This window comes from Lampris incognitus, chromosome 18 (assembly GCF_029633865.1).
Source record: "Lampris incognitus isolate fLamInc1 chromosome 18, fLamInc1.hap2, whole genome shotgun sequence".
Classification (NCBI taxonomy): domain Eukaryota; kingdom Metazoa; phylum Chordata; class Actinopteri; order Lampriformes; family Lampridae; genus Lampris; species Lampris incognitus.
This window is the reverse complement of record NC_079228.1, coordinates 16149207-16161958: the sequence shown is the minus strand read 5'-3', so window position 1 is coordinate 16161958 and position 12752 is coordinate 16149207. Positions and strand designations below refer to the sequence as shown.

Genomic DNA, 12752 nt, shown 5'->3' with positions numbered 1-12752 from the left:
CTACTCATTCAGCAGCAGTGCAAACTTGTTGTTTAACTCCTCAGACCCCCTATCCCCTCTCCCACCTCCTCCTCTACCTCCACCTCCCCTTCTTCTCCCCCTGTGGCCCGATCTCTTCCTCCCCCCTGATGCTGAAGAAGAGCGGGGTGTGTCGGAGTTGTTAATCTTCACAGCGTCCAGCAGGGCACAGTAGAGCTGTTGAGAGAGGGTGCCCCCTACCAGGAAGGATTCTGGGGTTCTTCCCCCTCTCAAAGATCTCAGAAGGCCGTGTACCAAGGAGCCACTGAACAACCTGAGAGAGACAGACAGACAGACGGACGGACGGACGGACGGAGAGAAAACCTTTGTATTGTTCATGTCCAGCTGCTCAGTGTGTAAAGTCACACTGGGCCTCAAGCAAGAACAGTGTCTTAAATTTGTTCTTACAAGAAGTACAAAAGAGAAATTAACGTAAGCGCCACCAAAACTTGTTCTTAGACATGTGCACTGAATAGTGAATGCCGCTTGCTTGGGAATTGTAGCCAAGTGAACCTTAATTTGGCATAGTTTACGCCTCAAAAACACCACATAAAGACAGCTGGTTGAGTGTTGGGGGCAGATTTGAGTGGTTCTTGCATCAGACCCAATAACTGTGGTTTGATTGGACAGATCAAGATGATTTTATGTGCATGTGATGCTCCAGCCATTTGCAGCTTAATACAAATATATTCTCATTCACCATGCTTTATCACATACAAAGAGGTAAAAAAACAAAACAACTTTTAATGTGTATGTGTGTGTGTGTGTGTTACTTGGCTTACCATGATGTGTATGGTTCAGGCAGGGGCAGCATTAAGAGCTGATTGAGACAAAGTGTGCTCCAGAGGCAGGCCTGCCATTGGCTGAAACTGTGAGCATCTGCCACATCCATGCCCCTCCTCTTCCTTGTTGTCAGACGAACTTGATTCAGCCCCAACCACACACTGTGCTCTGCAGCCCATTTTGGCTGTCGCACTAGGATAGGTTACATCCATCCATCCATCCATTATCCAAACCGGATAGGTTACATAGGTATGTAAATAGGTGGCAAATAGGTTAGATTGGGAATGGATGATAATTTCCTCTGTGAACCAGTAACCCACATATATACAAATTAGACAGACAGGGTGCACATACACATCTGCTCAAACTTTGGGCAGACCAACAATGACACAGTAGAAAGTCAGATGCAACACAAAACAACACAAAATTATTTAAATACGCTGCACGTACCTCCAGACTGGTTTTTCCAGGACAGCTCTCCATAGACTATACCCAGTGAAAGAGCCTGGAGCTGGGGCAGAGAGGGAGGAGGACTGGCCTCTTTCATCCAGAAGCACGTCACCCCAACAGCCAGCTGGAGATGAGGGGGAATAGGAGCCAAATAAGGCTTCTTCACCCCTAAGATGTCTAACAGGGTGCATAGTCGCACTGCCAGAGGAGCCTTCGATGTGGTTAAGAGGGAAAACCATAGAAAATGTTACCAGTTTATTTTGTATTCATGTTGACTTTAAGACATAAAAGCTAATACAACCAAATGAGGCAATAAGATGCTGAGTGCACAGCTACTAAGCCAATGAAGTCGGTGACTGACATGCCTAATAGAGACTATTTTTTTCTGCCATGGTTACCTGGCCAATTGTATCTGGACAGAGGGTGGTCCCAAGTGAATATGCCTCCACCTGGTTCCTCTTCAGGTTTAGATCCAGCCGGTCATACTCCTCCACACAATTGGGGGCACTAGAGCTCTCAGCCTGCAATGCTCCTGCACCAGTCCCTTGTCTATTGCTGGTTTGTGGCATAATTAGGCCCTGCTGTGTGGGCAAACTTGGGTCATGACCCCTTCCTATTCCAGTCTGACTACCCCCATGCCCTCTCCTACCTCTCTTACCCTGGCCCATATTTTCTTGTCCTCTTACATCCTGTACTTGGACATTACGTCCTGGTATTTTAGCATGTTGAGCACTAGCACTTCCACCAATCCCGTGAATTTGGGTGTCTTGCCCTAGCCCACCTTTCTGAAGTAAAATCCCATATATGGCCTGGCGTATGGCTCTGGCGCTACAGTGGCTGCTAGCTAACTTGCTGTTCTCTACCTGTGGGATGAGCAAGACCCTGCGCAATACCACCACATCCAACACTAGTGGGGGTAACGTGCCCTGTGCCACAGCCAAGAAAAGGCATTCCGGCACCTGGGCATACTCGAGTCTCTGATTTCCTGGAGCTACCTTCCCTCCAGAGAACCAGTGAGAGAGAGAGCTTTGGGTTGCAATGTGATATTCTTGCATACCGTTCCACAGTTGGGAACTCAGCTTACCCTCCTCTATTCTTTTGCCCCTTCTACCTCTATCAGTCTCTGACTCCCCCATCAGCCTAGCTACTTCCTCCACTGCTTCATGTGGGCCTGTGAAAGAGGAGAGCCAGAGGAGGATGCCCTCAATACGAGAAAGGGGTGCCTTTCTCGTTCCCTTCCAACCACCTCCCCCTGGCCCAGCCAGGTCTAACAGAGCAAGGAGTGTGTCCACTCCATTCGGTCTGCCATAGTCATTACCAGAGAGCACAGCACACAGCGGAAGCAGTTCACGATTCATGCCCCCGAATAACCAACACAACTGGTTAGTGGTGTAACGCCGAGCTGTAATGTATTGATGAGGGGCTTTACCATTTAGGTTGGTCCAATTGAAGAAGCTCAATGGTAGGTAGCCTCCTACAATGACAAACCACAGGACAAGAGTATTTAGAAGTACAACCAGGAAAAATATACTTCAGACAAGCAACCTTTTAGGTTCAAGTTAATTGGTATCACATTATTCTCTTCATTAAATAGAACTCTATTTGGATACTTTCATAATTCATCCCCCCTTTGACTATAGAAGGGGGGATGAATATTGTGATGGAATGAGACAGACAGACAGATGAGCTGGAAAATGTTTATGTCAAGCCCAGGTTCTTCTTCAAACTGCCTCAGAAAGTGAATACACACCTGGAAGGTCAAAGATATAAAAATCACTGTCATTTGACAGAACAGGGCAGTTCCACTGGCGAGCCAAACATGCAATCTCCCAGTCAGCCTCAGCTGGACACTGGACAAAAGGAATGCCTTTTTCAGAAAGGATCTGAGTGAAGACCTCTCGTGTGAGGATGGGGAGAAGAGAGCCATGGCGTCCATGGGAGAGAGACTCTGCATCCCTAATCTTGGATTGGAGACGCTGCCGCAGAGTGGAGAACTTCTTGTCACTCGGGTCCATACCTTACAACCAAAAACATTACAACATTTCAATGCGCTCTGACATCCCAACCATAACTATAAATCATCCCTGAATGTAAAATTCAGCCTTCGGTCAATTGAATTCTTTTTTTTTAAGATTTATCTATTGACAATGCACCAAACAAGTACATTGTCACTTTTGTTCTAAGTACAAAATACAATGACAGAAAATAGAGGGAGGAAAAAAATACAGAGAAAAGGGAACGAACAAAACACAATAAAATAAATACACTTTCCCACCCATCCCATCCCAAGAATGGTACAATGCTCAACATCATTCACAACTTTGTCCTTTAAAGATATGTTATGAGAAAAAAAATACAACAGCAGATTTAATAATTGAATCAACGAAGTGGATTTATTGAAGGAAGAAAGTCCAAGAAGGGGTCCCAGATTTTATTAAATATCGCAAGTTTTCTCCCGACATTGTACAGAATCTTCTCTGGAGTGCAATATGAAAGTTCATTCAGCCAGTGCTTTTGTGATGTTGAGTTTTCTGATTTCCAATTTATAAGGATAATTTCCCCCCCTGCTGTAATGGCAAGTAATATGTGAGTTACTGTTAGCATGTCAACATCATCCAATAACCAAATCCAGGGATCATATGTTATCCAAAGGAGTTGAATCAAGTGCAACTGGACTTGGTATATATACCAAGTCCAGTATATATACCAAGTCCAGTTGCACTTGATTCAACTCCTTTGGATAACCATAACCTGGATGAATGAGAACCTTCACAGACAGGGATCATATGGCATTTCATACTCATACTTCATACATGATATCTGAGACAGTGGCTATATTGAACTTCCAAAACTCTTCCAGGTAAGGGCAACTCCAGAGCATATACTAGAGCAGATTGCCTTCAGTTATCTTTGGCACATGGCAGATAGTATATTCCCATCAATCCTGTGTAGCCTGTGTGGGGTGAGATATGTTCTGTGAAAATGTTTAAATTGCATCTCCCTATGTTTGGTAGAGACTAGAACTGTCTGAGAACTTTCCCAAATATTTTGCCAATCGGGGTCACCGTAGTTGCATTCTAGGTCTGTCTCCCATTTGTGTTTAATAGACAACTTATCATAGATTGGTAGATTTCTATTTAGAATGTTGTATATTGAGGTTATCAGGCCCCTAGCGGAGGAGACTGGTATGTTAAGCAAACGATGATACATTTGGAATAAAAGAGAAATCTATAAAATTATCTTGGACCTAGTGTCTGATTTGAAGGAATTTAAAAAGATTGTGTCTTGGCAAATTAAATTCGGAAGATAATTGTTGAAATGTAGACAGTATATTGCCACTACATAGTCTCCCAACAGTTTTGATCCCATTATTGACCCATTTCTTTAATGGTCAACTGAGTTTAATGGTGAAGTTAATGGTCAATTGAATTATTACGGTGTCCAATATGCGACCTGCGCAGAAAAAAAATGGGGGGAAAAACTTCGGAGTGAAAAAAAACTCTTGCGGAGTGAAAATATAAATACTGCGGTGTGGAAAAAAAACGATGGGCGAAAAAGACCCCTGCTGTATTTAGACACGATGACATTGTAAACTACTAATAAGACACATTAGTCCCTAGCTGACGGGTCTGGCCCTTTAGCTGAGCGGTTAGTGACGTCGCCTTGTGACGCAATACATCCCGTTCGAATCCCACACCGGGCAAGAAAATACCCGGTTACAACATGTAGCTAACGATTAGCCAGCTAGCTAACGTGAATATTGGCAGTCCTAGTGGATTGGAGGACGATCTTTTGGGAGTTCCTCCGAACGAGGAAAGTCCCAGAAGAGGACATACTTAGACTGAAAAGGGACAAGGAAGGTAAGCAAAAAGCAGCAACCAGGAAACACATCCAGCTCCCCACCAGCAGACACAGCCAATTGTGTCTGTAGGGACGCCCGACCAAGCCGGAGGTAACACGGGGATTCGAACCCCCCGATGCCCGTGTTGGTAGGCAAGGGAATAGACCACCACGCCACCCAGACGCCCTTGGATAGCCTTGTTTTCTGACTTCAAAGACAATGGGTTCTTCAATCGAGAATTTCTGGACAAAAGCCTACTACAGTTCTGCATTATGGGGTTAATCCGAGTTGATTTGATATAGCACAGCGTCTTGATCTCCAATTTCCGCTTCGGGTGTGGGAAGATGGCGGCGCGAATTTACGTTTGCAGCGGCCTCGCCCAGTACCGTCCATGCAGTGTCTTCGGCCATGTCTGCGTCTAGGTTTGTGTTTTCGTTTGATGGCTGGGGGAGCTGGCGCTGGATCGGCTGGGAGAACATGGTCTGCTGTGGGCCCGGGGACCACGGCCCTGCCTGGAGCTGTGTCCGAGAAGGAAATACGAGATCGGTCTGACAAGACGCGGAAGCGGGGCAGGCTAAGCTAACTGCTAGCCCATGCAGACCGGCAGTCCGACAGTCATCCTGGCGTTCGCTGTCTTGGGACAGTGTTCTGCCCCTACAAAGGTACCTTAATGTGTTTAAATTGTGTATCTTGTGTAGTAGCACCACCCGGCGGTAGTTCATGTACAAGGTCATTTCTTGCTTGTTTAATTCCTGTGTGAGACGGACTTTCGCAATCAGGCTTCCGGAAGTAAATGGTTCATGGTTCACGATGCGCTTCGCCATCGGTCATCATGTCTTTAAACGCCGTTTCACGCGTTTAAACAGCGTAAACAAACAAAAGAAACGAATTAAAGCGTAAGCAAACAAAAGAAATGAAGATAATCGCTCTATAAGCTCACGGGCATCTAGTTCATCGTCCAGCTCAAAGGCTAACTTAGCGGTTGCCATAGCAAAAGCTGATTCAGCGCAAGCTAGAGCAGCGCATCCTAGAAAGGCAATTGAATTAAAGGTTGAGTGGACACGCATTCAAGCCTCACTTGATGAATTAAATAACGAAAAAGAAAGGGATGTTGCCGTAGCAGAGGCAAAAACATTAGAGGCTGGTTTATTAGACCTGGGTCTGAGGTAGGCAGCAAGGCCTCCAGCTTGGCCCTTCAAAATAGTCAATACGAGCACACCGCTGCCTATGTGTCAGAGTAAGCCAGCAGATGCACAGGGAATCCGCCTGTCAGAATAAAAAGCGACAACGTTATGCCAACATTACCCCACTCACACGATATAAGCCAAATGCAAGCTGCTGCTTCTGTCTACACTACTCCTCATTACACATCCCAGATTCCTCAGCATAGTGGAGCACCGCCACAACAGAGTATTGTAACGTGCCTGGATAAGAAGACACGCTGGCCGCTGGCTCGCGAGTCTGACCCTTTAGTCTAGCGGTTAGCGATGTCACCTGCGGTGCGGGCGATACGGGTTCGCTTCCCGGCCGCGGCAGTTCCTGTGGTTGCGTTGTCCCCCGAATTCGCTACAGTATTAATCAGCAGCCCCCATTTCCTATGGATTAGCCTGCTCACAGAGCGCCCTATGAAGCCAGTTACGACCACTCTCAAACCACCAACGACCTCGCTAAATACCTCCGCCCGCAGCCACCTGGTGACTTCAGGACCCACCGCATATGATGATCAACCAATGAACTACTGGGCTTGGAAAACATCATTTCAAAGTGCTTCCGCTGTCTTAGACCTGTCTGCTGGAGAAGAACTTGACTTGTTAACCACGTATCTAGAAAAAAAGTCGGCAGGACCGGTAAGAAGACTCAAAGCAGTTAATATCAAACGTCCGCTTACTGGACTGAAAATGGGATGGGAGCGGCTTGATGAAACATATGGCTCATCTGAGGTCGTCGAACAGACTCTCCTCAACAAGATGGAAAGCTTCCTTAAGATTACAGTGAAAGATCTATGGAGGCTCCGGGATCTAGCAGACCTGCTGTCAGTCTGCTGGCTTTGGACCCACTAGCCGCCAGCAATCCGCTCGTCATGTGGCTGGGAGGTTCGTATCCCGGACTCGCCGCAACCGGTCACGGCCAGAGCGTCCATGGGGTAAGGCATTCATTAGGCCACCCTTACCCGAGGGATAGTGGGTGTAGATCGGTGTAGTGTTCGAGGACTCGTCGTTCTCCAGCGACCCCTCTGGCCCATCCGGGCACCTGCAGCCAAGCAATCGAAAGCATTCTCCCTACGTCTCCTTCGCGGCCTGAAGGTAATGCAATCCATGCGAGGCTTTCGCGTGTAAAATAGCGAGAGCAGCCGACACGCGTTTGAAGGAAGCTGGTGTTACGAATATCTCCTTCCTGTGGAAACGTGAACCAGAGGAGCTATTCGACAAGAGTTCCGGCCATATGCCATTGGGTTAATCCGGTGGGATAAGGTGGAAAAACTAGAAATAAATAAATAAATAAGGGGGGCGTTAAATGCAAAATGAACTCTGATGGCATTTTGCAGCAAAATTGTAAAAAATGTAATAAAAAAGACTTTGAGGTGTCATTTGTGAATTACATTCCCAGACATTACCCATTTTAGCAAACTTTTTTCTTTCTTTCTTTTTTATTTTTTGTACCCCCCCCTTTTCTCCCCAATTGTATCCGGCCAATTACACCACTCTTCCGAGCCGTCCCAGTCACTGCTCCACCCCCTCTGCCGATCCGGGGAGGGATCCAGACCATGTCTCCTCAGATACATGGAGTCGCCAGCCGCTTCTTTTCACCTGACAGTGAGGAGTTTCACCAGGGGGACGTAGCACGTGGGAGGATCACGCTATTCCCCTCAGTTCCCCCTCCCTCCCTGAACAGGCGCCCCAGCCGACCAGAGGATGCGCTAGTGCAGCGACCAGGACACATACCCACATCCGGTTTCCCACCCGCAGACACGGCCAATTGTGTCTGTAGAGACGCCCGACCAAGCCGGAGGTAACACGGGGATTCGAACGGTTCAATTGGTAGGCAACGGAATAGACCGCTACGCTACCCAGACACCGACTTTTTTCTTTTCTTTTTTTTGCGACCAAATTACCAAACTAGGCTGAGGCATAAACCCGTGCATTTGTACAGCGCAACATTTACAATTACACAGCTGTCCATGTCAGTAATGCTAATGTCACTTGGTGACGAAGTCTGCCTTCTTATCACGTGGTCCGCAGATCGACGTTCAACCAATAATACGCCTTCTCCCCATGAACTGAGTAACGCTCTGCATGCCTTTTCCCGATTATCTTGATTGTGCCCAGGTGGAGTAAATTGAGTGACTCCTTAAATGAGGAGACCAAGCAGGACCTGGAGAGAGGACGAGTGCGGCCACGATTGGCTGTCGCAGCCGCCTGCCCGGAATCCCGCATCCACCGGACGAGGGACGACTAATCCAACGAACAAGAAGGCGCTCCCTGAAGAGGAGACCGGATGCCTCGGACTGACAAAATTGGGATGAGTAGCCTCCATGGAATATATAGGAATCCTTGCAGTATTGGATTATAGGAACCTTTTGGACTACGGCTCTAGAGACACTGTTTGGAATGTTGTGTAGCCTATAGGAAAACCACAAAAGACTCTATTTTTATGGACGTATTTCAATGGACAATTCTTTTAAATTGTTGTTCTACCTTTTCCTTAATTAAATTGCTACCTCAAGAAATACCTGTTGTCGGTCGTCTGTCCTGAAATTGCACTGGGGCGCAAAAGAACTTGAGCACATCGATTGTGACACTAACATGGGGACGGGGAGAATAATAAAGACGTTTTACTTGTTAAAAAAAACTACCGCTTCGATAGCTATATATATTGCAGCGAATTCGGGGGGCAACCACAGGAACTGCCGCGGCCGGGACGCGAATCCGTATCGCCCGCACCGCAGGAGGCATCGCTAACTGCTCGACTAAAGGGTCAGACCCGCCAGCCAGCGGCCAGCGTGTCTTCTTATCCATGCACGTTACACTACCCCCCTCCTTCAGGAAGCGCGTCGCCGCACTTAAGCATATCAGCTCCTTCACGCCTCGGGGCGCCTACGCTTCCGATGGCCTTACGGTCGCTCCATCCCACTTCTGACACCAATGTAGCGAATTCGGGGGACAGTCTGGGAGACCGTCGCCATGACGCGAACCCGTGGCTCCCACTCCGCAAGCGACAACGTTAACCAGTCGACTAAAGGGTCCGACCCGTTAGTCAAGGACCAACGTGTCTACTTAGCCATGCACGTTACAATATATAAACATACACGCTTTGATTATATAACAAATGTCTTCTTACGGTTCAACGGAGACGGCTAACTATGATTTATTCGTGGCAATACCATCAAGGCACGGCCCCAACTATGTTCATATTATTGGATAGTTGGCTAGCTAATCTAGCTAGTGAAGTACCACTGTGCCGTACGATTACGGTAAGGTTAAATGCCTTCGCTGACGTAAACTGGGATAATGTTAGGTTAAGTTTCCTAACGTTATTTAGTTGTATCTGTATTTTTGCTGTAGTTGGTGGTTATTCTATTATACTAAAACGCCGTCTCTGCTGCCAACATTGCGAAACTAGCATTGCTCTCAGCCACTTCTGAAAGCACTCAGAGGCCCTCTAGGCCAACATTTAGCATTTAAATTATATATTTCTCAACCTCCGATTTAAAATATAAAACAAACATTTAATACAGTGTTAAATATTTGTGTCTTAAATACAGAAACGGCATTTCATTTAGATATAGAATGGTTTACAAAATCTCCGGGGTCGGGTTGCGGTGGCAGCAAGGTAAGTAGGGCACTCCAGACATCCCTCACCCCAGCAACGCCCTCCAGCACCTCCTGGGGGACCCCCAAAGCGTTTCCAGGCCAGATTGGACATGTAGTCCCTCCAGCGAGTTCTGGGTCTACCCCGGGGTCCCTCCCAGTTGGCCGTACCCGGTAAACCTCCAAAGGAGGGCGCCCAGGAGACATCCCGATCAGTTGCCCGAACCACCTCAACTGGCTCCTTTCGACGCGAAGGAGCAGCGGGTCTACTCCGAGCTCCCTCCGGATGTCCGAGCTCCTCACCCTATCTCTAAGGCGGAGCCCAGACACCCTACGAAGGAAACTCATGTCAGCCGCTTGTATCTCACCATTTCGGTCACTGCCTACCCAAAGCTCATGCCACCGTGATCCGACCCCGGAGAAGCGGCTGATGAATGAATGGATGGTTTACAAAATATTTATTTACTTAACTAAATATCTAAATATCTCTGATTTAGATATGATATATGTTTAGCAGGTTGTTGTATATTTATTTAGAATAACTGATTTAACATTTAAGTTAAATATTTAATGTATTCCATCAGATTTATTAAATTAAATGTAATGGAAATAGTTCGTTTATTTATACAAGAGAACTATATCTTAAAATAAATAAAAAGCTCATTTACTAGATTTAATTTATAAATCAAAGGAAAAAAACAATCATTTTAAATATTACATCGGTGATCATAACTAAATGAATATATAACATCTAACTAAATATATAACGTGTAAATATAAGACACATATTTGAACAGAAAATATATATTTGGCTCAGAATCGTTTCTGCTAAATATTTGCTGACAAATTATACATTTAAGTTAAATGTCATATCTGTATCAATAAAACAAATATTTAGCTTGCCGTTAAATATTTAACTTGTATAATAAATCTTTGGTTCAGATAGGTTTAAATCTTGGATATGTACTTTTTCAGATTTATTTAATTTGAATGTAGATTCCCATAGCAAATTGCTAAATGTGGCAAACTGTAAAATTAACATTTAGATTTAACTTAAATATTTAATCTGAAGTCCCAGATTTAAGATTTAATTTAAATATTTGTATTTGAACTAAATATTCATTTTATCATTTAGGTTTAAGATTTAATAGAAATATTTAAAATGTAATTAAATATTTATTTACCGTGTATCGTATATAAATATAATTAAATATTTAATTTTTAACTAGGGCCCTGTAATGACCTGGCGGCCTGTCCGGAGTGTCTCCCCACCTGCCGCCCAATGACTGCTGGAATAGGCTCCAGCATCCCCACGACCCTGCGAGCAAAGCAGTTAAGATAATGGATGGATTTTTTTAACTAAATATTTTTTTTCTATAAAACATTTAGATATAATTTAAATATTTAATCTTTGCTAAATATTTATTTTGTAAGACATATTTAATATTTAATACACATATTTAAATGTATTTTTTCAAGGATTAGATTTATAAATTAAATCTTTACAAAGAAAGGATTTATTTGTACTACCAAATTCTAAATCTGCGGGGGGGAAAAAGGCCTGTGAAAATGTTCCTATTCAAGTTTACAAACGGCACCCCATACCCGTATGACCAAAATCTCAGAGATGTGTTTGTCTGTGACCCTACCTCCATCCAGCACCACGAAGGGTAGGATACTGCAAGCTGCCAAAGCAGAAAGGAACTGAGAGAGCAGATAGAAGAAGGCGTCATAGTCCCCTCCGTGTTGCTGATCCAAGCCGTGGCTGAAGTAGAGCCGAAAATACAGACTGCAGCCGTCGATAACCAAGCGACTGTCTCTAAACTTCACATCCTGGAAGAAGTTTCTGTTCCCCTCCACGTAAGTGGTCAGACCCTGCACACCCATCAGCTCTCAGGGCCTGGAAGGAGATGAAGTTGGAATTTAAATTAAAGTTTAAAACTGCAGAAGGCTGGGTTTCTGTCCCAAAGCGTCACTTTAAGAGCCCCAACATTTCCCAGTGTAGCGTCTACTTCCTACGTTTGGCGGTTAAAGGGCTGTCACCTGTCACATTATAGGCAGGGGTGAGCAGTCTAAAGGGTGGGTGAAGGTTTTTGTTACACACCTGTGTCTCCTAATCAAGTGTGTGACTGCTTGGTTGGAACAAAAACCTCCACCCACACTGGCCCTTTCTGGATAAGATTGCCCACCCCTGTTATAGAGTGTAATGAAAAAAGGCATTTAACGAACCCGCAAATACTAAGTTTCCCTACTAACTACCAACTATATGAAGTAATTTTCAAGGCAACTGCAGCAGCGAGTGGTTTTCGCCAAACTATACCTTAGACGTCTAAAAATGAAATATAGACACATGTTATCATCGTGTATACACACCCTGTAAAAACATACAGCAAGAAGAGAAAATAAATGAGATATCGTTGAAAACTGGAATTGATACGTACTAATATGTCGCCAGTGTTTGCAAAACAGTACGTATTTTGCAAGGCCACGTTCCCGTGACAAATAAACTTCAACGTAAAAGTCTCAGCACATGGCGGTGCAGAATGATGCACACTGATTAATACTTCATATGTATATTTATATATATATAATATACAACCTTTTGTACGCATAAAATTATAATTTAGGACAGTAAAATATAAACAAATAAACATGATAAATTAAACAGAAGGATAAATAGGAAACTACAAAATAAAGTGCATGCATGCGGAACGAGTAAGAGGGGCAGAAAGAAGAAGAAGCGGTACTCTTATGTCGAAATGTGAGAATCGCGTTGGATGTCGCGAGAGGGGATGGGACGGGCAGCTGTTAGCTAGTCCCGTCCCCTCATTTGAGAGTGTCCCTCAGTTTAC

At 44.9% G+C, this 12752-nt stretch overlaps 1 protein-coding gene across 1 annotated transcript; it reads right to left on the bottom strand.

Annotated features, from left to right (window-relative positions):
- Positions 1-11787, bottom strand: aste1b (asteroid homolog 1b). Its single transcript, XM_056298836.1, has 6 exons — positions 11550-11787; positions 3002-3268; positions 1650-2725; positions 1252-1462; positions 801-993; positions 1-292 (listed from the first exon to the last, which is right to left on the bottom strand). The coding sequence occupies exons 1-6, from the start codon at positions 11785-11787 to the stop codon at positions 1-3; spliced, it is 2277 nt and encodes a 758-aa protein (XP_056154811.1).
- Positions 11788-12752: the final 965 nt, after the last annotated feature.